The 27,216-nt window shown below is 35.0% G+C and overlaps 1 protein-coding gene across 1 annotated transcript in view; it reads right to left on the bottom strand.

Annotated features, from left to right (window-relative positions):
* The window catches only part of ITGBL1 (integrin subunit beta like 1), a 125,317-nt gene that overhangs the window by 53,463 nt on the left and 44,638 nt on the right, over positions 1-27,216 (bottom strand). The window contains exons 3-7 of the mRNA XM_088159885.1: positions 17,385-17,531; positions 14,427-14,549; positions 11,177-11,317; positions 8,340-8,480; positions 3,963-4,109 (exon numbers count right to left, since the gene is read on the bottom strand). Of these exons, the coding sequence (XP_088016011.1) occupies positions 3,963-4,109; positions 8,340-8,480; positions 11,177-11,317; positions 14,427-14,549; positions 17,385-17,531 (699 nt within the window). The remainder of the gene's footprint in view (positions 1-3,962; positions 4,110-8,339; positions 8,481-11,176; positions 11,318-14,426; positions 14,550-17,384; positions 17,532-27,216) is intronic.

The following is a 27,216-nucleotide window of genomic DNA, read 5'->3' as shown; positions in this document are numbered from 1 at the left end:
TATGCAATGGGATGTTTCAGAGCAGCATAAACGGTGTATCATACAATAGGGCACACAAGATGCTCCAAAAAGGATTAAGTTTGCAGCAAGCACCAGGCAATGGCTCTGCTCTTGGGAGTCATCACTGACCTTTGCTTTCAGATTTCAGGAAACTTCAGATCTTTCCAGACTGGCAATAGCATTACAGAACACAAGGGATTGATTCACTGTCTTAGTTCCCCACAAGGAATCTTTAAGAATGAATTGAACACTGTTGCTCTTCCATTAAGTCAATCAAAATCTAATAACTTTAAATAGAGAAGGAACAGCAAAGTTGTCAGTAAACTTTCAAAATTCCACACAATTTTTGAACTAATGATTTAGTATTTTGAAAATGGGGCCCAGGGACCTTTTCAAAGACAACAGAGATCTTTTTAAATCAAAAAATCCCTGCATTTTTTCAGTTGGCCAATGCTAGAGCATGAGTGTAAGGAGGAATTTCACCAATAAAAAAATAGTTTCATTTTCTCCATGCAGCAAATAAATAAAAGTAATTACAGGAAATATATTTAAATGCCAAAAGATAATACCAATAAGAAGATTTTTCATTTATCTGTTTTTGGAAATCTGCCATGGAATGGCTGCATTCACCAAGGGTAAGTGAGGAAAACATGATTATTTTTAAAAACCTCTCTCATCTATTATTCTCAAAACCTACTCCTTTTATTTTCAATTCTCTTCCTAAAGGCTTTTTTTATTAAAACTATTTTTAAATCTGCTTTGTACCTGAAAGGGAAACTCAAGTGAGTGATGTGCATTTTAAAGAGAAAAGTAGTTTGTCTTTTCCCTTCATCCTGACAACAATATAGTATCTCTTTATTTCAAACCATAATGTTTTTTTTGGTATGTCTTTTCCTTTATCTCTGACACTGGTCTTCCTGTACAGTTTGTTCTTAAAAGTAACAGATTTACACTGTGAAAGAAATGAAAGTATTACATCTACAGTTAAAAGTCATGCAGCAAGTTAAAAAAAAAAAGCAACAGTCTTGGGAATATAAGTGTAGAAGGAATTCTTCACTTTATATGAATGAAGATGCCTAGAATTACTCCTCATCCTCAAAAGACCTTTGTAGGGAAAGTATTTTTTGTAAAGCACTAAATGTGTTTTTAGTCCCAAAATTTTCTTGTGATCTTCTCTCACATATATGTATATATATGCTCCTTATATATAGCAGGAGCTACTGACAGGATAGACAGCCTGATTGATGTAACTGAGAGAATTTATAATTGCTCTGTCTTTATAACACCATTTCAGCATGTAGACATTTTCCTTTACTACTCTGCATGTCAATATAAAGCCCTCTCTCTCCTTCACCTACTGGAGCAGCTAAGAAATAAGACCACAGTGTAGTATTGTTTTGGCAGCCTCTCTGCTCTCCTCCACATGCTGAGCAGCATCCATGAAAAAACTTGTTATTCCTGTGAGTGGGAAAAATCAGGAAGGGAGTTACAGTCTGAAAACAAAGTTCACCATTTTATCTACCCTCAGAAGAGCAAAATATAGACTGAGAAATTATAATTGATAGCATTTTATAGATAGTGATTATCTAATTATGTTCTTTCAAACCTCTTTTTAATTCTCTAAATTTTTCAATACAACTTTTATATACCCCCTGATACATTTAAGGTTACAAAAAACCACTTTCTTTCATTGTTGATTTTTTTCCTATCCTTTTTTTCTCTTGCTGAGATTACATGACTAATAGTTATGAGAATCTGGGATTCTCAAAGTCTGAGTGGGATGTGCCAATTCTCTTAGTTTCCATTGCTATAAACAAAAAAAAAGGATCTAAATCTAAAAATAAAAAGTACAGATAAACAGAAAATATTCTTTAAGGAAACACAATACACGGCAAAATCATAAAGTCACGCAGCTGCATCTCTGAGCACTCTGTTGTGTATCCTATTCCATACATGAACTACCTTACCAAAAGATCCCACTAAATAAGGACATTAAGTACTCAACTTCTTTGGCACTACAGTGGATTACTGACCTGGGCAAGGATAACTGTCCTTGTACCACCATTTTCAAATGGAAAAGGCAACATTTCCTTTTCCTTTCCAGACTTTCCTTTCCTCATCACACAATCTTCTCTAAGGACGTCAAGAACATTGGGGATATTTTTACAAGTCTATGGCCTTTCTCACTCCTGAAGACTGGAAAGAGATTGTGTTTGGTTGGAAAACCTTATTTTGATTCATTTGCTTATGTCACATTTCTGCCCATGACAAGTAGCGGGATTTCCAAACGACACCAAATTTTACTATGCAAGTCCAATGATGATTTTTCATAAGAACTAACCCCTACTTTCTTACATATTTTATCCAAAATATCATGGAAGAAAGGGAAATCCAAGGAGTCCAGGGTAAAAAAAATACACTGTCCAGTAAAATACAGAGGAATAGACTGAAATATTGTCCCAATGTCTTAAACAAAATTGTTCATAGGGCTGTTTTCCAAATTTAAGTGGACGTTTTCATGGGGAATTTTTTTTCAAGCCTGTAATGCAGAATCTCTTGTTCCTTCATTACAGCAGTTGTCTATCACACTATGTCCTAAATCCACATATGTGCCTTTTGCACTCCTTGAACACCTTAGTGATCTCTTCTTGTTTGGAAGTCAAAGTTCAGTGAAAGCCACTATCAATTAAACCTTTTGTTCCCATAGATACTGCTTTTGCAAATTTTGACCAACAGATCACTCAGTCAAATTATTTCACCTGAGAATTACCTATTTCACTGCCAGGATCTCAACAGGAGAACACTGCCAGCATCATTAGATGTTTTTTCAGAAAGCCAAAAGGGTAGAATTATTGTTCAATAATGTTATAATAAAATGCATTTAATTCTCTACAGATGCCCATTTTTCAACTAACTTGTAGCAAAAAATTCTGTTGCAAAATTTTAGCAGGAAAAGAGAGAGACAATTAACTGGGAAACTGCAGCTTAATTAAGAAAAGGGGAAGCAAATGTCTGTTAATACATAGTTCTTTTAAGGTACTCCTAAAGCTACATTTAGAAAGTAAATGAGCTGCTACACAATTACAGGGAGAAAATAGTACAATTACCACAGAGATAACTTGGGTGGACAGCCTACAATTTTTGACTATGTTAGATAGTATTAATGAAAGAATAAATCACAAATGAAGTGACATTAAGGGTCAAATGCAGTAATTCAAGAGAAGCTTTAGGCCTTTCCCAGAAAATACTTAAATGGGTAGAATTCATAATAACTTCAATTACCAGTTCTAGCAATATTCTGTCTCATATTTACTTTTCTCTCTTCTCTCTGCAGAAAACCACATTTCACATAGTGACAGAGGAAAATTAGCAGGTCCTTTTCGTTCTGAGAAAAATTGCTTGCAATGTGTATTTTAAGTGTATGTATGACTTAGTATATATTTTTAGTCAAAGCTTTTGAAAAGGCTACAGAGTCACAAAGAAGTACTTTCAAATGAAAAGCCAGTGGCCAACTAGAAAACTGTGCTGAAGCACAGGTGCATTTTATAGAAGTCAGTCCTGTACTTAATGGGCAGTTTCTTAGTCAGAGTAAATCCAAACAGTCCTTATCACCATGGTGCCACAACATTTTACACAGGCTGAAAATCTCATGCTGCCTTTGTGAAAAAATGTACAGAATAAATTCATATTTTTAATGTATCTTTAGTGAAGACTTAACTACGTCAATTTGCAAAGCACCCTTGAAAACCTCCAAAATACATGTTAAGACATATAAAATAAAACACAAAGCAGGAAAAATATGTGACCTTTGTATTCTTCTCCTCCCTTCTCCTAAGTCACAAGTTATACAGTAAACCAAGAAGGCACACATTTTTAGTACTAGTAATGCTGTACATCTGTAAAAATTATTTTAATGGAAGTACATTTAAAGGGCATGAAAATTCTTCCAGAAATGTGCTTACCTCTTCCAGAACAAGGTAAATTAGAATTTCCTTGGCATTTCTTAGTGCTTTCTTCAACTGACAATGGACACGAATGTGGATGTTCACACTTTTTCCCAGTCCATCCTTCTTTACAGTCACATCTTCCACAATTACACTGTCCATGACCTTTACAATAAATACAATTCAAGATTAACCTGGATTCTGATGAGGTATAAAAAACCTCTTAGTTGGATGAACTTTATCAAAGTTGGGGCTTCGTTCAGTAATGAGACTGGCAAAAAAATACAACCAATCCACTGTATCTACTTCTGTTTCTGAAAATATCACTGGTCTACCACTCCATTTGAGCCATAATCCCTTTTCTGTTTTTCTCCTAAAGGGGTGTTTTCCCACTTAGCACATGATTTAATGCAAAAGGGTGGAACAGAGATTAAAAATATGCATTTCACCACTGCTTGGAAAAGTGGAATGTCATAAGGCAATATTTATTTTTATGTTCTTTTTCTACCATGGTTGCAGCATATTATATAAGAAATATATCAATACCATTTTTTATCTACTTGCAGTCAACATGCTCCACTAGAGACAAGCAATCTCACATCAATTCTAAACCTCCAACCAGTGCATTCTACTAAACAGTGGTATACAAATAATAAAATATTGAAATATTGGACATAATCAATTCTCATTCCAACAGGACAGTTGGATGTGGTTTTTGGTATCTCACGGCATGTCTGGGACTATTCCCTGCATGTATATTTCCTCTATATAAATGCAAACATGAACTTTTTCTTGAGCTTTTCTCAAGAAAAACTCAGGAAAAAAAGATAATAGTCCTTCTCCCTCTTTATGCTCTTTGCAAAAAGCATTGAGATTCAAAATATTCCTGAGAAAAAAGCCTGAGAATCGGCAAAACAACATTCCTTGCCACAAAATCAAATATCTATATTCATAAGCTCAGGCAGCAAGTTAGATCTCTCACAATTCTCACACAGTCATCATTCATTGGACACTGCACAAAAGCATTGCCCCAATGTCCACATTTCTATCCATCTTCTTCTTGAAAACCATAGGAGAAGGGATTTTATATCTCTTTCTAACCATACTTGCATTTTAGAACTTATAAAACATATTAGTTAATTAGTTCACAAGGAGAAAATGGGAGGAAGCAATCATTCTAGGAGTCATCAGATTACTTCCCATAATACAAGTCTCATTAATTTCACGAAATAACTTCTCCTTACATTAGTTGTTTTCATTGAAAAGCACTCCAAGCTTCCTCTTGTTTAGAGGATGAGTTTAGATTAAATTATTAGGAAGTAATTCTTTACTGTGGGGATGGTGAGGCTCTGGAACAAGTTGCCTAGGGAAGTTGTGGATGCCCCACCCCTGTAAATATTCAAGGGAAGCCTGGATGGGGATTTGAGCAATCCAGTCTAGTGGAAGGTAGCCCTGCCCATGGAAGTGTTTGGAACGAGATGATTTTTAAGGTTCCTTCCAACACAAACCGTTCTGTGATCCCACGATTCTTTCCTTTGCTTTCATGTGTACCTGCTGACAGGTTTTGAATTGGATTTATAATCCCTGACCCAGATAGATATTTATGAGAGGATTATGTATTTTCATACAATAGTTTCTTTGCCAAAGATGCAGCAAAGGAACGAATGAAATGTGTGAACATATGAATTTCTTATGCAAGCATGCTTTCTTTCTGTGTCAAGTCATGAAAGCTATTATCTCTTTAAATGAAGATAATCACTTTAATGTCGAGAAGACTTCTGAAAAACAATAATCCAGTAACATTCTGAATAGCACTTCAGGTGTTAAAAGAAGGCATCCAGTTGGCAATATGATGTAGTGTGAAGTAACAGTCACCTCAAGCCATGTGAAGTTTCTGGAAGGACCTGCCCTTGTGGGATGTTAAATCCTCATATCAGGGCTGTCAATTCCTCTAATTCATATTTTATTAAAAAAACATAGAATTTCATTCTGTCACAGTAAAAAAAACTCCTTATGTGAAAACAGGATTTCCTATAATTTCTCCATGATACTCAGGACAAAGTGGCTTCCTGTCTCTACCTATTAAGCAAACAGAACAAGATAAGAAAATTTTGTATCATCTCTATTTGATGAAGGTTTTAAGAGAGATGGATTATTTTCCCTAATCTAACTAATCACTCTTGGATTCATCCCAAATCAATTTACAAATAATGGTGAGAAACAATAAGGATATTTTGCAGACACACCTAATGCATGAACACTTTGTGCAATAAGTAAATTTATTTCACATAAGCAATTAAAAAACCTATCCCACTACAACTCCTCTATTAAATCTTTGATTTAATTGCATATTCTGCCTGACTACCACAATAAACCAAAATTACATCTTATGCATCTTTTCTATTTCTGAAACAAGACTAAACAGCAGGACTAGAAGATATTGTTCACACTGCTTCATGTGCAAATGGATTTTTTTGCACAATCTATTTTAGGAATGTATACTTGGATGGCCAGCTAAGGCTAAATTAGGCTTTTCTAAAACATAATGGAAAGGGAATGGATAAAATAATTAGTACTAAAAATTTTGATGAGTAGATAGAAAACTAAAATTATACATCAACTTGCGTTTCAGTCACATCAAGCAAGCCATACAAGTCCTTGCTTTTATATCTAAATTTTACTTGTTTACAGTTATGTCTGTGTAATAAAGAACAATGTATCAGTCTTTAATCCAATGTTAAATGCCAATATCTTCCCCCAAGGTCCTTTTAAACTGTCTGTACTTTCTTATCCTCTGCTTTCTTACAGCTATTACCATCCTGGGTAGCAGCAACTGCAAAGGCAATAATGTCCAGTAAATAGGGAGTTTAAGCATGACTTTTTTCAGTTTTACAGCATTAGTTGTAGATGCCACAGGTTTGCTTTAATCTAATTACGTTTGAAACTCTTGTGTTCACCCTTAACTACAGAATGCATTTACCTTGTTGATTCATAGCTTTGTATTCCTCAGTTGATGCCGATATTTTGATCAGTCCCTGAGTGCTAAAATCTCTGACAGCAACACAGTGATAAATTCAATACTTGCCAACAAAGTCAATCTTCCTGCTGCTCTCATGGCTGCACTCAGCTCTACATCATTCCAGCTTCGTTCATTAAATAAAACTATATAATATCTGCAAATGACTGAACATTAACTAGTAAATCTAGTTACACTGAAGGTTTTCAGAAAAGCTTTCTCCCCCCCATCATTTTATTAGCTAGCAATTCCTCAATACGTGTTTTTAAAAAACCCAAACACAACAGTTGAGAAGCTTTTCACTTTTTAAACAGGAAAAGGTTGAAAATTTTTATATGGCATGCTGGTTTCAGCTTTCTTCCTCTATTATGGACAACTCCTATGATCTTTCTATGGGACATTTCTCACTCTAGGGATGGAAGGAAAATACACCACATCGTTATTGACCTTGATGTGACTGCATCCTTCCTGTTATTAATTAGGCCAGACCAGATTTCTACAAGGATGCATTCAAGCTGACAACCTCCAATCTGTAAAGTCCCTTTGAAATCACATTCATTTGCTTTTGCAGAGTTCCTGTGTGTACAAATTGCATGCTGTGTATTAAACAAAGTCCTTCTCTCCTGCCTAATATTAGCGTCTTTATTAGTATCCATACAAAATTGCATACAAAGTCTGTCTCAGAATCTTAGCTTTTATTAGCTGATACATGTAACATCTAAACTGCAAATCATGGATGGATGGATGGATGGATGGATGGATGGATGGATGAATGTTAACTGTTTGAATATAATGCTCTGATGTGTCTAAGATGTACAGTCTGAGCTATAGCTACAGATGTGCAGCTGGGCCACACATTCCTATTTTTCAAATATTGATACTCGTTCTCATATCAATTAGTATTCTCAGGGGACTGTTCTTCATTGACTCATTTATTTACTCTTCCTTGAACTTTTTCTTGATTATCATGTCCCTGTCATATAAAATGAAATAACAAACACAATCTGATCTAAGGAACTTTCAAATTCAAATTTCCCCAAGAAAGGACATATCTATATTTTAAATTTTCAACCATTATCCATTTCATGTTAGGTTACACTGAACACAAGAGTATTAGAAGGGAGATGGGCACCTAAAAGAATCTAATATTTACAGGATTTTGTTAAATGGCATGGAAAAAAAAAACCCAACAGAATTATGTCTTTTAATTCTTTTAATTTAAAAAGCCCCTTCCAAGCCCCCTCCTACCGTCCCTCTCAAGCTTGGTGTATTTTAAGATAGGAAAATTAGAATTGGAGCACTAGGGAAGAGGAAGATCAGACCAGTTAGAAGGTTTTTTATAAAACTACACGTAGGTCCCCTTTATACACAAACCTTACCTGAACAGAAGTCATCAGAATATCTATCATACACTGCTTTGCAGTTCCTTTCATCACACTCACAAGTATCTCCATGAATATCTCCCCAGTCACCAGTTGGGTCCACATCATGGCATGTACATTCCCCACATACACATGTGCCTGAAAATTAAAAAAAAATATATATATATAAAGAAAGACACAGAGATAGAAGATTAACTGTGCAATTTAGAGTAATAGCATTTTGATTACAGGAATTTCCACTTGTGAATTGTCAGCTCTCACAGAAACGCAGTTTCAAAGCTGCAAGTGACAATCATGAACATGTGTTCATCTTCTATGATTTAAAACCTTCCATGATTATTTACTGGCAATACTTTATACAAACAAATTGGCTTCCTGTTCATGTTTCTTTTTGCTCTTGAGTCTTGCTAGGAGTCAACAAAACAATGTACCTCACAGAACAGTTGTACATCTTTGACATCGACAGTAATTTGCCCTGTCAGTAATGACAGTAAAAATCAATTCTGTTTAAATGACTTGGGCTTGGGCACAGGGGATAATTAATGGTTGTTAAAGCATAAACATTTAAACTACAAGAGAATCCAAACTAACACAGCTGAAAATATCTAGGAGGTCATTCTTTACCTAAGAAGAACAGCAGCACAGATCTACATGAAAGGATACTTCTCCACATTTCCCAAGACAATATTCAGGGCCGCACCCTGTTGCTTACAATAAAAAGAAATGTGAATATGACTGAAAAAAACGTTGCATCTTTTACTAATATGCAGAGAATATGCACCTTACTTATTTGGGAAAATCTGAAAAAAATCCAAAACCAACCAACCAAAAAAAGATATTTTCCTTATTCAGAAATCCAAATATGTTTCAGGGCAACACACTCACTACTTTTTTGAGATGCAAACAGGCTTGTAGAAGCAGCCTGACCTTGCTGATGCATGCAGTTCATTTCTTGCAGAGTGGCTTCACCCTCTGCTACTCTGCCAACACCTTTGTCTTCTTATTTAGGTTACTCTAAACAATATAATGAATTTGAAGACAACAGGACAGGATGACTAAATGGTACACATAGATATGGCACCTTCTTTAATAAAAGGAGATGATCTACACAATCCAGCATGCATGACATGAACAGGAAGAGCTATAGCCCTGTATAATGCTAAAAACCTTGAGACAGCCCTCAAGAAATTTGGGCCTAATTTTTTATACTTTCACAATTCAGTGACGTTAATGAAGAAGGAAGAAAATATCTAACAACCAACCAAAAGAGAAAATGCCTCTGGAGAGTGATTAATACTCTCAGAAAACACTTCAAAGTCAATTTAGATCAGCTATCTTGGATGTCAGAATGCAGAACATAATCTCACCAAAGTTTAAAAATCTAAATTTTCACATGTGGTCTAACATGGTTGACTAGACAGTGCAGGGGAAAAGATAAGAACAATTCATTTATCTTAGCACTGAAGGAGGGTTAGCCTCGATATTTGATTTTTAGAAGGCTCAAGACTGACAAGATGAACTGTACTTATATCACAAGATACATAAACAAAAAACTGAGTAAGTAGGACCAAATGGAGCATAAATACTTTGTTGGAAAGCAGCTTCACATTGTCAGAAGCCTACAAAATTCTTATGAAGATAGAATCATAAATACATGAAAGGCTAAATGCATGGAATTATCAAAGAAATGTATTGGAAGTTGCAGCTACTCATAATATCAGCTGTGTTATTCACACAATTTCTCCTATTGCAATGCCAGTTTAAAGAAATAGTCGCACATTAAAATTTCAAATTTGATTAAAGGCTTGCTTTGAAGAGAAATTCTTTGCCAAGAAATTACTTTCTCAGTGCAAAGAGAAAGCATCTCATGTGAAGACACTTTGATATTTATTATTTCCAGAACTACACAAAAATTTTATGCTGAAGTCCTGAGACTAAATGAGCATACATGATCTCTGTATTTGAGCCAAACTTTCAATTTCCTCCTAATTACAAGAAGAGAGTTTTCTAAATGCTCTCTGGATGATTAGATGTTCTCAATACATCTGGTTTTGTCAGTAGAGATGTTTTTAAGAGAGGTACCTATGTGAATCTCACTTATGTACTACTATTTTGGACTATTGCCAAAAAAACAGCCTATTTTTTTTAACTCCTTGTTCAATGAAACCAAACACAGCAGCTAGTAAGAATCTTTATTTTGTAGGGATTTTTTTCTATTTTTTCCCCAAAATGGCAACATTTGACAGAAGTATAAGGTAAAATTCAAATTCCAAAACTGTGTGCAGATAAAACCTCACATAATTAGAAAAACTATGTGAAGCCTACCTTTCCATCTCTATGCATTCCACAGCATTGTTACTGAACACAGGTGTTTTTTTGGTTGTAGTGGAAAATAAATGCCTCATGTTTTCATTTTCCTCATTCCATTGTGGGTCCTAAGTCTTCTTTAAGTGTGAACTGACATACAGTTCTGTGACCTTACAGCACCAATCCATTCAAAGTCAAAAATCTGGAAATATTTTATTTTGCAAGGTAGGTGTCTTACCAAAACAAATATATACTAAATAACAAATTATCCGGCTCAGTCTTACTACAAAAATAAAGAATGGGAACAACTTGAATTTGCTTAATCAAGAAGTGGATGTTGATTTGTGTAAGTTTGCACCTAAACACAGGTATCTACCCACTTGGAAGTGTATATCCAGAGCTGAAATAGGTGAGAACAAGTAGAAACTCTCAGCAACCACAATCTATGTACTACTGTAGAGAACACATAGAGTAAAATAAAAGCCAACTATATAAATATGTGTGGAAGGTCCATGCAAATGACACACCTCTGTTGCTGCAGATTTTGCCATCTGGAGATGTGCATCTTTTCTTGATCTCCCAGGGGGTGATGTCACACTGGAATTCACATTTATCTCCATGCCAACCAGCCTCACAGTAACAGTTTCCACAGTAACACTTTCCATGGCCTTAAGCCAAAACAAATTTTGTACAGTGAGAAAGAGGCAAGTGTTTAAAAGGCATTAACAATTTAACTGTTTTGATCTTTTCTTTTAAAAACTTTTACTGCTAGACTCACAGTAGAAACCATTTATAGACCATGCATGAATACATAAAATTAGACAAAGGATATCTTAACTATACTTTCCCTCTATTTTAGAACCGGTTTTCCTTTAATCACAGATTAAATCTAATCAATAAACACTGACATAATAATTTTTATACTTTTAAACTTTTTTTTTTTTAATTTAGAGGTAAATTTTGAAGACTGTAATAGTTAAAATTTAAGCACAGCTTCACACATCAAGGTAGGACACATACTTGGCATGTCTAAAAACACATTGTGTGTTCTTGACTCCTCAGATAGTTCCAGTAAGGACATCTTGATTTATTACACACCAACTATGTTGTATATGGCTTCCCTTCTTCTTCCTCTCTGTCAAGATTTTAGAAATGGCTAAACCAGGTCATTAAAGACAATTCTTTTCAAAAGGAATCTTTCAGATGTTCATTTAACAAAACATATATATCCCAAAAGAGATGGCTGAACCATCCAAGTCTGGGTGAAACCAGCAGATTTTCATCTGCTAATGTACGTGCACCGTGTGTTTTACGGCACAAAGCTTTTAAATTAAGTAGTTGCAATTCTTGCTAATCTCGGAGCCAAAAGTTAATTCTTTAGTAGAAGGATCAAGTCAGGATCTTGTTCTTTCTTCATTTGGGCTTAGTAGACCTGGCCACATCTATCACAACCTGGTCCATTTATATTCTTAATTATCAAGACTGCAAATTGTTGAATACAATTTTTTCCTGTTTTTGCAGCTACACATGGAATTTTCATTACATTACATTCATTACATGGTAAAATGTCAAAAAACAATTAATTAGATTATTAAACAACAAATACAATAAACAATTATTATGAAAAGATTGATCTTGAACAGTAGCAAAACTAAAAGGAGAAATGCTAAAGGAGTATAATAATTTGATCTAGAGGCAATTTTCACAGATTATAACGTCAATACTTCATTCTTCACTCACACTTTTATACTCCTCAAATAAATATTAATTAAATGATAAAATTTGCCTCTTGCTCTTGGCAGGAGAAAAAAAAATCACTCCCTTAGAGTAAAAACAAAAGTTTAACAAAAAGATCCAGATTAGAATTTAATTTGCTAGAAGATATGATACCTTTTTCAAAAATAAGCTGCAACTTGACTCCCAAGTGTATGTTCCCAATGTATGTAACCTCAAATAAAAAGAGATAGTCAACTGACTGATAAAATCCCAACTGAAGCTGGAAAAGCTTAACACATCTTTGCAACTTCTCCCTACCTAAGAACTGATTTTCTTTAAAAATGCAGTGCCCTTGTGCAAATATTAAAATGTATGTCATCTATATCTCAACATGGCATTGATTGTTCTGTCCAGGATAAAATCCCAGCTCAAAGTTGAGGAAAGCATGTGCCTTTACCTTCAGTTCATGTGCTGTCATATGCATTTTTTCTGCATAAAGCCTGCTTCAATATATGATTTTGTATTGTAGAGGTTTGTTAAAAAATAAAGCAACATATAACACTCATAAATTATGTGCCTAAACTTTTCACCTTGCAACAACCCAACCAAGTCAAGCAAATCATTAGGTTATAACTTATACTTTACTTTAGAATGCTCCAAAATTTCCATGAGGTATCATGGCTTTTATATTGATCAACCACTGACTTTAAAGACTTGAATCTACCAACATCTTTTGTCCCTTTATATCAGCATACTTTGAACTTTCCATACATATAAGATTAGTTTTATACACAGATGCATTGGGTCTTTTGGGGAATATGGGATTAGTGGATGAGACAACAGGAAATAAAAGCTAAGAAAAAGCTAACAATATAAACCAGCAGCAAAACACGCGTGAGGAAAAAAAACCAAACCAGACAAAAACAGCAGTAGGAGAATTTACTGGAATTAAATGAATGGCAATTTTTAATCATATTTGGTACCATGCAGAATGGTTAGAGGCAAATATAAATGGAATAACTGGCACATAAAGATTTTTGCCCTCCATTTATTTTATTTTATGCAATCACTGGAAATATTATATTCTGTTGCTGAAACTGGACTTCAGAGGACCATTCTGCATTCCTCATTTAAAATCCCTACTTAATCCTAGGATTTAAAAAAACAAGTTATTTTGCCTTCAAAAGCACTTAAATAAAAATAATTTATTTTGCTGTCTGTGTAAGGAAAAGGCAGGAAAAGCTATATTACACAAGTGCTATTTTTCTTCATACAGACACACACACAGGAAGCACTACCACCAGATATGAATAGTTGAGGAGCAGATTGGAACACTCTTGTGGGCATATGGACACAGTCTGCACGTGTGTAGCTTGAACAATGTAGCACCTTCCAGCTCAAGGACAAGTCTCCTTCACAACATAGGCAACAGCATTAATAATGCCATAAATGGTGTGTGCTGCACAATATTTAACTGCCAGGTTCCTGCCTTATAACAACATGAAAGAACAGTTTGAATTTTGGTTGCTTTTCTATCTATCAGCAAAGTTCATTCCATCTTATTTTCTTGCCTTTCCTATTGCAGATGATATTTTTCCTTAATCATTCCTTTCTTTTCTTATTTTCCTGCTTCTGAATTATCATCTTACATTTATTCCTGATATTTTTAATTTTTGCTTCCTTGAAAAATTCCTAATAATCTATTTTCTGTTGTTTGTTTTTTTCCTGTGTTGTCCATTCTGCTCTCTCTCATCTGTGCCACGAAGCATTCACATTCCTCATATATTCTACTGAAGACAAACACACTAAACTATGAATTACCTTAGTGAATTATTTTGTACAATCTTCTTTGTGGTTCTTCCAGAGAGAGAAGTTCACAGGATTTATTCATTCTTTTACTTTATGCTCAGCTCATTTTTGCATCTGAAATATGCACTTACAATTTGCAATGTGAAGTCTTGCAAATAGAGTTACTTTTATTTTAAGTCATACATTCAGTAAAGATATTTTGTAGAACCATGCAATCTTCATCACTTTCCTTGCACTCATTAAGATACATACCTGTACAAATCTCTCCTGTTTCATCATCAATGCATTCTCTGTCATCACATTCACAAAATTTGCCATATACCAGTCCATTTCCTTCTGAGTTTGCACATTTGCACCTGCCACACTGACATGTGCCTGTAGACATTTAAGAGACATTATTCAGGGACTGCAGATTATAGAAAGAGTTTCATTAGTCTATCAGAGATGGTACATATTTTATTTCTGAGAAGCCTGAAATCTAAAGATCATCCACACAAATAAAGACAGACACAGAAATAATATATGTCAATAAAAAGCCTAATCTTAGCTGTACAGAGATAGAGCATTCAAGTGCCTTGGAAGTGTAAAGCTGTATTCTTTCACAGCACAACCCATTCGCCTCTCCTCCCCCCCAAAAAAAAGCTTTTTGACATAATGAAAAGTGAGAGCACTCAGGCAATGCAAAGGATGCAAATGGATTTGTAAACAGATTTCTCTTCTATCACTGCTCATCAGGTCACACATTTGCTCCTTGGTGTTTTGAGAAGGGTTGCTCCTCAGCTCAGTGGCTGCCTCCCTCCATGACCTGCCCTCCTGAAGAGGAAAACATTTCTTTACTGCTCCTCAGGAAAGAAAAGTCCCTTCTTTACCTCAGAGGCTCTATCTGACCTGACCTAAATGTATGAATGAGTTCCGCAATCAAAAAAAAATCACAAGTACATTAAAATGACACTAGAAACAAAAGTATTACTATGCCACTCATATAAGAAACCCGTTTTCCCTACCTCTGTCCCTACCTTTATTAAAATTGAAAGGGTGGGAACTTCGTGCAATATCACATTACAGGAGCCTTGTGGTCAGTGGTCTCAAACAAGTTGTTTCAATAGTCAATGACAGAAAGCACAGATTTTTAAAAAATTCACTTCATTACATTCATACTCCTCACATGACATCTATATGTATTTTTGAAAACATGGTTATTGGCATCAGTGAAGTTCTCCAAATTAGAAGTTTTATGCTGATATTACACAAGATTGCAGAAACCAATGATGTTTATACCCGTACAAATTTAACCTTTACAAGCATAGCGCAACTTTTAATAAACATCACATTAAGCCAAAGAAGATTAGTATTGGACTCCACAACAGACATGGCCACTCTAAAAGAGTAAATTTTAAAAATGTTTGCAAGAGCTAATATAGTAAGGTAATAACAATAATACAACTGATAATACAACATAAGTAAGATATAGAACTAGAATTATTTGCTACAATTACTTGGTAAACAAATATAAATGCAATTTTTGAGAAAACTGTCATGATTACAGATAATTCCTGAACAGGAAGGAAGATAAAACAGAAAATAGATTCCTATACTGGGTATTTAACAGGTCAGAGAAATGGTGTATCATAAAGACGTTCATTCCTTCCATTGCTGAAAGAGAAAATTGCTCACATAGAGAACCTCAGTTTAGGTAGGATACCCTAGTTGTTCTAACAAATGATATTCAACAAAGTCAGAAAAGTGGAATTTTCTGTGGAACTTGATTGGTTACTGAAAAAAATTGCAATAAATTATTATCTGTGTGACAGCAGAGCACTATTTTTGTGACAGCAGAGCACTATTTTTTAACAGCTCATGTCATCCCTTCTTACCTTTTATTGCAAATTAAAAAACAGAGCCCAGACCCCAACAACAGTGCTGTAGCAGATCAAAAGGCAATATCACCAAGACAAAATACAGCCCATCAAAGTAACCTCAAACTCCTTAGTCAGTCTCATTGGAATTCCTGTCCTGTTTAATATCAGCTAAAGCAAAACCATTTATTCTTCTCATGGTACCACAAACACTTCCCCCTTAACTACTTGGAGTGGTTGTTAAGCTGTGCTCATTTTCCTGTGAAGACTGGGGCCTCTTCTAAGCAAGGAATGAAAGAGGTTCTCTTTGTAAGAACTTTGACTAAGTACAATGAACTATACTCATTTTTGAAAGTCTGTTTCTCATTTAGCTATCTCCCATGTCTCCCTCGATAGCAAGTTTCATACATCTATTGGTATAAATTAAATGTATCATTCAGTATGCTGCATACTAATAGTTTATGTTAAACTGGTTTCTTATCCTGTACCAGGTTCTCTCTAAGAAGTCCCACAAACACTTGGGATTCTTTGCTCATGTCAGCAACTAACTCGTGAGAAATTTAATATATGAAAATGTGTGGATTCCAACAGAAATTAAAGACCAGCAATAGTGAGCAGAAGTGCTATTCTTGAAATATTCTTTCACTTGGAGGTCAATGTAATGGAAAAAACAGAAGGTAATGTCTGGTCTCAAAACTTGATTGGTAGGAAATGCCCTTTAAAATGGTACCATTCTTCAATTAAGTCTTCTAAAAGGCCATTTGGTTTTATTTTTTTTTTTTCAAGGAAAAGACTTTCTATTTAAGTTTGGATGGTTATAAAATGAAACGATTAGAGAAGAAAGCGTTATCAAATCAGAAAATCAGAACAGTGAAGTTGGAAATGCTCCCTTAAATGATTCAGCACATCTTCTACAACTGATTTTAAGAACCACAGGCACAATTCAAAAGTGTCTCAAAAAGTTGCACAGCTTATAAATGTCCAGGAACGATATTTGTAAATGCCATTTCTACATTCTGTAAACACAAACACTTGATAGAAATTACATCACTTCCTGTGTTAATGCCATTACAACAACACTCTGATGAGGAAAACAAATGACACATTTGCAGTTTCATGAACTCAAAACAGCTATGGATGAACAAGAGTACTAAAGTAGGCGTTCCTAATCAGTGTACATTATATGCACAGAAATAAGCCTATAGGAAAATTAAACATTTTAGTATACCTACAGTTAGTTATATCTCACTCTCTTGAAATATACTTTACAAAATTACTAGTTAGAAATGACAATGATTCTCAAGATAACACTGGGAGAGCACTAAGGTATCAAAAGCAACAAAAGAACTCTTACCTGCACCAGAACAGATGATATCTTGAGAATTCTTGCACATTTCATTGCTTTTCTTCCGTGTAAGATTGCAAGTAGCTGGATACTGACAAGCTTCACCATACCAGCCTTCATCACATTTGCACTTCCCACAGTCACACTTTCCATGGCCTAGCAAAGGAAGGAGAGAGTATGTCAAGTCCCTTTTTTTTCATTCAGAAAGTGGTATTTTCTTATCCAGCTTTTAAAATAGATTCCATAAATTACATTTTTAAATGAACATGACAAATAGATTAACTTAACAGAGTTCATATGCAATTAAAAATAGAAGGGAGACAGCCAACACATGGCTCCACCAAGGGCAAGGCCTGCTTGACCGACCCAGTGCCCTTCCATGATGGAGTGACTACATCAGTGGACAAGGGAAGAGCTACAGATGTCATTTATCTGAATTTCTGTAGAGCCTTTGACACTGTCCCCCACAACATCCTTCTCTAAATTGGAGAGAGATGGATTTGATGAGGGAACTGTTAGATGCAAGCACCTGGTTGGGTGGTCACACTGAGAGTCCAGTGGTTCACTGCTCTCATCCTGGAGGACACCACTGGCAGGTGGAGACCCTCAGGGATCTGTACTGGGACCAGTGTTATTCAATATCTTCTTAATGACATAGACAAAGGAATAGAGTGCAAATTTGCAGATGTCACCAAGCTGAGTGGTGCAGTTGTCACACCTGAAGGATGTGATGCCATCCAGAGGGACCTGGGAACCTCATGAGGTTTAAAAAGACCAAGGGCAAGGTGCTGCACCTGGGTGGGGGCAATCCCCAGTAATCAACACGGGCTGGGGATGAACAGACTCAGAGCAGCCCTGCTCAGAAGGACTTGGGGTGCTGGTGGATGAAAGACTGGACAATTTTCCCTATGTATGTTGCATACTAAGTATAATTTTTCACACTAAATTCCAGGAGCAAATTTTTAGTGCTTCATTCTTTAGCATTCCTATACAATTTTAGGTAGGAAATATGAAAACAATTGCATTTCTTTTAAATCAGCACATAAAATTTTAAAATAAATATGTTTTGAATATATATCTGTTTTACAGAATATTCCCTTCCTATCACTGCATCTTAAAAACAGAATCTAATTGGAGTCTATTTTAAATGCATCTGTTCCTGAGGTTTGAGTCAGCTGCCTGAAAAATACAAGCCCAGCCTGCTGCCAGTAAGAAGGAATTTAAATAACTATTGTAAATTACAATTTTAATTAGAAAAGATTGTCTCTTTTGTTGCAAAAGAAAACTTTGCTTGACTTCCAATACTGTCCTAAGACAAGATACAGTTCAATAGCTGCAAAAAACATAAACCAAGAAGATAAGAGAACATGATAGTTCTTGTTTTAAAACATGAGTTGTCACCTTAAAAACTGCTGAATAACTCTTCATTGGTAAAGGACAAGAAAAAAAAGTATATAAAATACAGAATAAAAACCTACTCTAGTGACTACTCTGCTTCACTGACAGACAACAACATAAGCCATTCCAAAAAGTGCTGGTAAATCCTAGGGTAGCTTTTAAACAAAGTAAAGAAAAAACATTACTTGTCACTATGACTTTGCATTCTCTATGTTAGGCACTCTTGTGATTTAACAGTTTCATGTCTGTCGGTGAAGAAAAGATATTCTAAAAAAAGTAGGACTCATTTTCCCATTCCCATGTATAAACGACAGAGTAAGGCAGAAGCCACTCCATATCAGTTATTACCAAAGGTCCAGCAGAACTAACCTCTCTCATTTTGAGGTGCACTAATCTAACACATGAAGCATGAAGGAAATAAATAATTTCACTTAAAATGTGGCACAGTCTATTTAAAGAAAATTAATAAAATACTTTCATGAAAGTGGTTATACAGAGCAGTTTCCTGGCTTTATATAACAAGAAAACACAAAAAACCAAATTAAATTAATTAAGCTTTGAGAAGTAATGGAAGATATTTGCATACAACTGAAAGAAATTGTCAGGAATCTAACTAGTATGAATTTGTAAGATTGCACATGTGATTTTCACATTGACCATTCCTTAAAATATATTAATTTTGCCATTTGGATTTTTTTTGATTGTAAACCAGTGGCAACATTCTGCCCAAAATTTTGGGTGAGAGGACTACATTGAAGTGCAGAAGGCCATAACTGCCTGCCTGCAATAACTTGTATACCTCTCTGCATCTTCCCTGCCACGTGGATCATGCAATTGACCTGCAAGTCAGTTTGGCACAGAAATCCTCTTCTTGCTTATTTCCCATACCCATATGTACCAATATTATTTCCTTCCTCGTGACAAAAATAATGATGTGATGAAGTACAAACCAAGTATGTGATAAACTGTAAGAAAATTAGAGAAAGCACAGAAGTTTTTTTTACCGGGTTTAGATTTCTTTCAGAAGGGTTTTTGTAGGATCCCATTTGTTGGGTATAAATTTCTGCATTATTTAGAAAGCAAATAATGTTATGAAATAGTAAGTAAGGAGTAACTAGCACCATGAAAGCCATGAGATGAGATTGCAACTTCCCATAAAATAAATTTTAGCAATAAAGGGTAGACCCAGGTACTTAAGGATGGGACACAGAACATGAGAAAAGCCCTCACTAAATAGTTGGTCAAGAAAGCTGTATCTCAAAGTGATGACACATTCATTCCAAAATTTTAAAAAATAACTGTAACAGGAATAAATGCTAAAATAAATAAACAAATAAATCAGAATTTCACTAAAAAAAAAAAAAAACAAACCAAAACAACATCAACAAAAAAACAGAAAACAAGGAAATAAGGAAAACTCAAGAAAATGCAGTAATTCCTTTAAGAAAAAGACTGGCTGAGGACTGTGAAAAACTTGCAGCTTCAAACACGGGGAGAAACATTTTATAACACAGGGCTCAATTTCTTACTAGATGAGCAGTCACCTCAGAGAGTATATCTGGACCATGCAGAAAGCTTGTAGGGTGGAACATAAAATTAATATGCTAGGAAAACTGTCAGATGTCAGAAAACATATGAAGAAAGTGAGAACAGAAAATGTTAGGCAGGGTCAGATCTTGCAAAATTGCAAGTACTAAAATGTACTTTCATCATCCAAATAAAAAGAAAACAGGAAAAAGAGTGGCTTCACCAAGCAGCAAAAACCAGTTAAGATTAAAGACAATTTGCAGGCAGTCCAAAGCAAAATTAATATGGGGATGTTGACTACTAGCAACAAATGCAGTGTGGCTAATGACATGCTCTCTGGAAATGAAAATTACTCATCTAAGATGAGAAGAAAACAAAGACATAAAACTATTTTTAAGGAAGTCTAGACCAAGAGGGCAAGACCCCACAACCTCCATTTGAGAGTTCTTAAAATACTGGTACATGAAAGGGCAGTTCAGCAAAAAAGACTTTTCATGAATTTATCAGGCTGGCAATCAAATGTCTGAAAAATAGAACCTAGCTTTTATTTCCTTTAAGCAAAAGGAGTGTACATGATCCAGACGACTTAAAAACAAGTGCCTGTGACCTCATGAGCTGTGCCAGGATTTGAAATAAACTATGAAGCATTGCAAAGCTAGAGACACTGAAGTAATGAAAATGGAATATAGTGAATAACAGCTTTACCCCAAAATAACCTATCATTATGCCAAAATCTGGCATATCTTTTTATGAGATAATGAATATTGTAAGAAAGGGAACATAGGAAATGCATGTTATAGGGTCATATATGTTGGATACAATGCCACCCATGAAAAGAAAAGATATTCTAGAAATGCAAAAGAATCACGACATAGTTTAAAGGAAGGAAACAACATCAGGACAAAAGGGCATATTACCAGAACAGAAGAAGATGTCTGGCTATGTTTCAAATTATGATTTTGGAACTGTGTGTGTTTTACTGATACTGATAAAGAAATTCAGATAACACAGCCAACATTTGGCAACAACAAACCTGTAAATCCTCACTACAGAGGTGAAGATGAAACAATAGCAAAGTAACTGAAAATACTGGAAACTGATGAAATAATAACAAAATAACTGGACTGACAACCTGAAGGACTGAAGCAGTAAAAGTGGGTTGAAACTGGAAATACAAGCACAGAATTACACACTAGGGGCAAGGAAATGATGTCACAGTCTAATACCTCCCCAGCTGGAAACAGCAAGAAGAATGTGACTCCATATTGACATCAGCTCTGGAAACATGGTGTGACTAAGCCTTTAGCCAACAAATGCCTGAGATGTACCCATTGAAGACAAATCACTACGGACAGGAAGCGGTAACAAATCTGCATTTGAAATTATAGACACAATGGAATATGGTTCTGAGCACAGTTTACCCTTGAAAACTCTCATTAGGTCTCTAAACCTTGGAAGACTGAGTCGAGTTGTCAAGGGAAAACATTTGCAGAATTTTAGCCACTTGAAAAGTTACAACTGGTTGGGAATGGAAACATCTGAGCAGGAAGATGGTAATTTAAACCACGAGCATTTGGCTCTGATCACATACTTTGTGCTTAGACACTTGACCTCAACCAAAGTGCCTTCTAAATATATTTTTTTACTGTATGTTTGCATGCCTACAGGTCCAAGAGCAAGATACAAAGGTAAAATGTCCGACAAAAAGTTCTGAACCCATATCTCTATTGCTCGTATTCAGGGCATCGATTTGGAAGCCTGCTTTTGCTGAGTTTTGCTGTGTGTAATCCATCATGAGAGACAGGCACTTCTGCAGAGTGACTCAGGTCCTGTGTGGGCTGAACAGCCCTCAGAGGTTGTCTGTCTTTTTTCACTAAGCTGCAGGGAAGCTGGGACTTTGGAGTTTGATGCATCATTGGATACTTTTGCATGCAAACACAGATCATTCATTTATGTTCTTTTGATTCACTTATCTATACAATATTCAACAGCAAATTAAATATTCTGACATAGTTTGAATAAAAAAGGAACACGATGTCAGCTTAGTTATAGGTTGAACTGCATTGGTTTATAAAAATAATTATATTAAATAATTATTGGATGGACCAGAAAGTTTGAACATGGCTTTCGTTTTGATGTGACTACAGAAATTGCAGCATTCAGCAGTGCTATTAGAGTTTTTTTGTGCATCTTACTGGAAAAGATTCTCTCCACCTTTGTACCAGTTTTCTTTAATTTTTTTTTTTTACATACTAATTTTCACTGCAACTGAAATCTGCTACATCCTTGTGCTTAAAATTTCCATAGGCAATTAAATCAGTCAAAACAAACTACTTGGTTTGTCACCTCCCATGCTCTTGCTAAGAGCATATGTGAATGTATGCATGTTTATCTGCCACGACTATCTTCTCTATGGAGCAGTGGTGGGGCACAAAAATGTAGACTCCTTAATAGAAAGCAAAAATAAGAAAAGACTGATCTTGATGTTAAGACCTTGAACTGGAAGAAAAAAGGTGACTGAGTTCAACTCCTGTATCTTTCATTTTTTGGATAACCTCTAGAACACAAAAACATCACCAGGAGTCCAAGAAATGAACTTAAAATCTCTTCTTTATAAAGCAGATATTGATAATAGACTTTGTCATAGAAATTTTGGTAAGGATAAAGTTCGTGGTATTAAAGAGCTTTCAGATATTATGTATGACCAGAGGTAGCTAGTTTAAAAGTAAGAAAAAAAAAAAATGAGGCAACATGCTACCTTTGAAATTACAGTCACCATTTGTCTCAGCAAGATGAATAGAACCCTCCCTGTCTAGAAGGAACTGTGAAACTATGATCATGTGCTTATTAAACTGCCAAAGCTTTTAAATGAATTCTTGGTTCATTAAGTAAATACATCTGGAAATACTGCCTTTGGAATAACACTTAGGAATAATAATTATGTTGTTGTGCCACATTAGTTATAGCAAAGTAACCTTCATGTCAAAAGATGTGTCTTACTTGAGCATGAAGATGCAGTCTGTTTGGCCAGACACTAAAATACACTCAGATGTCCTTGCTGTCACATATTTTTGACAACTAAAGCCCAAATATTATATTGAAGAACACAACTGAGGGAAGTTCTTGTTTTAAAATGGTAATGGAATCAATTTTCCACAGGCAGGTGAGATGCTTATGCTAAGATAAGGATTTCTCTCTCAAGAATGAAGTTAGTCATCAGAAAAAAATCTGCAGCTGGCATGATAAATGAATTGGGCACATTACTATGCATTTTTAGCAACCCCTGAGTGATTTCTGAAGTGCTTTTTAAATCTAAAAAAATCAATTCATCAAATGGGTAAAGAAATACGAAGAATTTGTTGTTATGGATTCTAAATTCCAATTGGGACGTTAGATAGGAAGGAAAATTGAGTTGTAAGAGTTGAAAATTTTGGAAAAAAATTAGAGATATTGTTCTGCACTTTTAATCTAGACAACCACAATGAGGATGTTTTTAGTATTTCTTTCCAAATAGATGACTTTCTTTCCAGTAGATAGTGAAATAGATTGTGCTACTTTAAACTAATGTAAAGCTAGTGAAGACATTTCAGATTACACTAAGATAGGATTTGCAAAATGGATTATTCTATTTAGTTGCATTTGAGATTCTCAATAACTGTGCCTTGAACTCAGAAGAGGCATTTCTCTGAATCTCCTTTTTCATAATTGTTAGAATTGCAGTTTTAGGGGGATAAAAATAAGAAGTTAGTATTATTTCTTTTTTTTTTCTCAGTCTCTGTACATTTAATTAATCTCTTTTTAGGGTTGGAATCCTGGTTGTCTGTGTTGCTCTTCCTCCAGTGAAAGCCAGGTGTTCTCACCCATTGCAGTATGCCCTAGGGATTCAGCCCCTGTGGAAAGGAGGTTCAGCAATGCTGGGGTTTTCACAAGAATATCACCTCCTCCTTCACATCACTCTCCCTGTGCTGACAGGATGAGGTCAGACTATGGATGGACCAAGGGGACTGGTTGGAATTTAGAAACAATGCTCAAAATATCCAGGGGGAAATTTCAAGGGTAAAGCAGACTGATGATAATAGAAAATTTCAAGCCAATTTTGTCACTGAAGCTCCTTTATCAACAAGCCATAGTCCTGATAAAAATTTAATCAGAGATTTTAAAAGCAACACAGTAGGCCCCTTTAGGCCCCTTTTCACCTTTAAGAACGAAAAGAAATTTAACCTTATTTTTTTTCTCAAAAGGCTATTAAAAATGGAAAGAAAACCCACTACATTGGCTCTTAGATGCTTTTACATTAAACCAATTTATCCACGTTTATTTAGGGTGTGCAGACCTTGAAGTAGCCCAGAGTAAGAGGCAAAACCACTGAGCACTGAGCTGGGCAGACTGAGTGACTGAGCCCTGCTGGCAAGAGCACACAGGGTCTGCAACACAGTTTGCCTCTCAGTGCTCTGCAGTGATTGGGCTCCCCAGGAGCATTTAAGTTTATCTGAAATGGATTTTCAGAGTTAAAACGGAAACTGATGGCAAACCATCTCAATCTAGTTATTACTGGAAGCACTTTAACAATGAAAACATCATAAGTGTTGTTAAATCATAACCCCAACAGAGTATGGATAAAACCTAAACAAATGACTGTATATACTTCCTAAGAAAAAGCAAAAAACATTCCCCTTGCCCTCATGCCGTGTGTTGCAGGGATTGTTTAGAACAATATTTTAGTAAACAAATATCAAATAGTGCTCTAAAATGAAAAAATCAATCAGAACCTACAATAAAATATAGAAAAATTACCAGAGATAGGTGTGAGGGCATGACTGCTGATCGTATTTTATTTTCAGGTTATAAATCAACTAGACACAGTGGCTATTTCTATTATACATACCCTAAAGTATTATTTACAGTGATGACAGCCTTGCTTCTTTCATGCTGACTTGTGTCAATGTGAATTCAGAAGTTTATAAATCTTCTAATCATCTCCCAATACAAGTTGTGCAAATAAGTTGATTAAAAGTACTATTGCTAAATTTGGAGATAAAAAGTATTAGCATTTGCAGAAGAGTATTTTAAGAAAATGCTTAAAATTTTCATCAACATCATACATTACATGTATTAGATAAATACACAAATAAAAGTTCTATGAATCAGATCAAATAATACCTTAAAATTCGTATTTTTAGAAATGAAAATAGACTAGAACATTAAATTGAAATTTAAAAAAACCCCTAAAATTAAATTTTTAAAATTGCTGTCCCCTGGAAGGTATGAATACTCTCCACTACTGAGGTTATAGTTATCTTTCTCTGCCTAAAGAGGTCATGGTGAATGATTTTTACTTGGTCTTAGAATTTAAAACTATACTTACTTGACAATTGCAATTCCACTGACAAGAATAGAAACTAAATTGAAGTAATGTTTATAAAAGATTTTTACTGGATATACTGGTCATGGTACTGTGAATTTCAGAACAACAGTTTCTGAAAGAGGCCAGGAAGTATTTTCACTCTTTTATATGGTCTATTACTCCATATAAATTTTTGTATTTTTTCCCTCTCAAATATTTGTAAGAAAAAGATATAAGTGAGATTGTCTCCTGTGCTCTTAAAATTTCTCTGCACACAACACTTTGTGTCAGGTTATACAAATGTGTAGCCCTTTCTATGTCTCCATCCTGTTTCTGCTTAAATGCCTAACAAGGTATTAGAAACTAGAATTTTCAGCAAATAAATGCAAAACCAGTATAATGTGTAATAATTACTTTTAATATCGAAGAGTTCCAAACAAATGGTTTTGGAAGTTAATTTAACAGAAAATTCTAAAATAATTTTTTCATCATTGTTTAAAAAAATAAAAAAGTGAGCAAGAGATAAAAGTTTTCCAAACATTTCTACTCCAATTTAATTGTTTCTAGGTGCAACACATGGCAGGGTTAATACATAGTTTTAGCACTCTTAGATTCTGGACAGTGCTCTCAGACTAAACAGTGTTTCACATAGCATGAAGTGAATTTGGAAAAAAACCCAAAACTATGTGTTTTATTACTACACATGTGTACTTACTATTAAAAAGCTTGTGCCTATATGTACATTCACGTTTCTCAAGAATCAAAGACAACACACATTTTTCCTCTACCTGTAGTTAGAGGGTCCAAAACACAAGAAAGAATAAATTATATTGGAATAAATTATACAGTTGATCAGTGACATTTCTTTTTCCCCTCTTGGCTATGGGTTCAAATTCCCTGTAAAGTGAACTGACTCAATTTTAATAAAAATCAATTGGATATTTTGAATGAATAAAACACTCAGCTGAATCAGCTCCAGTTTGTTACCCTGGAGGTGGCACAAGTTGATATCATTTTAAATGTGACTCACACTGTTTAGACAGATGATATAAATATCTCAGGGAGACAGAGATAAATTAGTTTTATCCATCAAAACAGTCTAGAGTCAAGGTTTCCATTAATAATTCAATTTTTCTGTGAAAGATTTCCTAGTTATTTTTAACTAAATGGTTTCTCTTTTTTTTTTTTTTTAAGATCAAAAATAATCAACTTTTAAGTAAGAAGATCTTTAAATAGGCAGAGTAAGTATTCTTTAGCTTTTCTAGAAGACTGCTTTTCCATGTGTTATTTTCCTAGTGTAGACTTTTGCACAGATACTGCACATATCAAACAAAATTATACCTGAGAGATGAACAATTCCTTTCCATGAGATAACTTTCAGATCAGTTTCCCCTCGTGGGATGGGGGAAAGAACTGGAATGGTGAAAGTGAGAAAACTTGTGGGTTGAGGTAAAGACTGTTTAATAGGTAAAGTAAAAGCTGTGCAGAAAAACAAGGCAAAATAAGAATTCATTCAACACTTCCCATGGGCAGGCAGGTGCTCAGCTATGCTCAGGAAAGCTGGTCTGCATC

The sequence above is a fragment of the Sturnus vulgaris genome, chromosome 2 (assembly GCF_052056855.1).
Source record: "Sturnus vulgaris isolate bStuVul1 chromosome 2, bStuVul1.hap1, whole genome shotgun sequence".
Taxonomy (NCBI): domain Eukaryota; kingdom Metazoa; phylum Chordata; class Aves; order Passeriformes; family Sturnidae; genus Sturnus; species Sturnus vulgaris.
The sequence above is the reverse complement of the archived record's forward strand: the minus strand, read 5'-3'. Positions and strand labels throughout refer to the sequence as shown.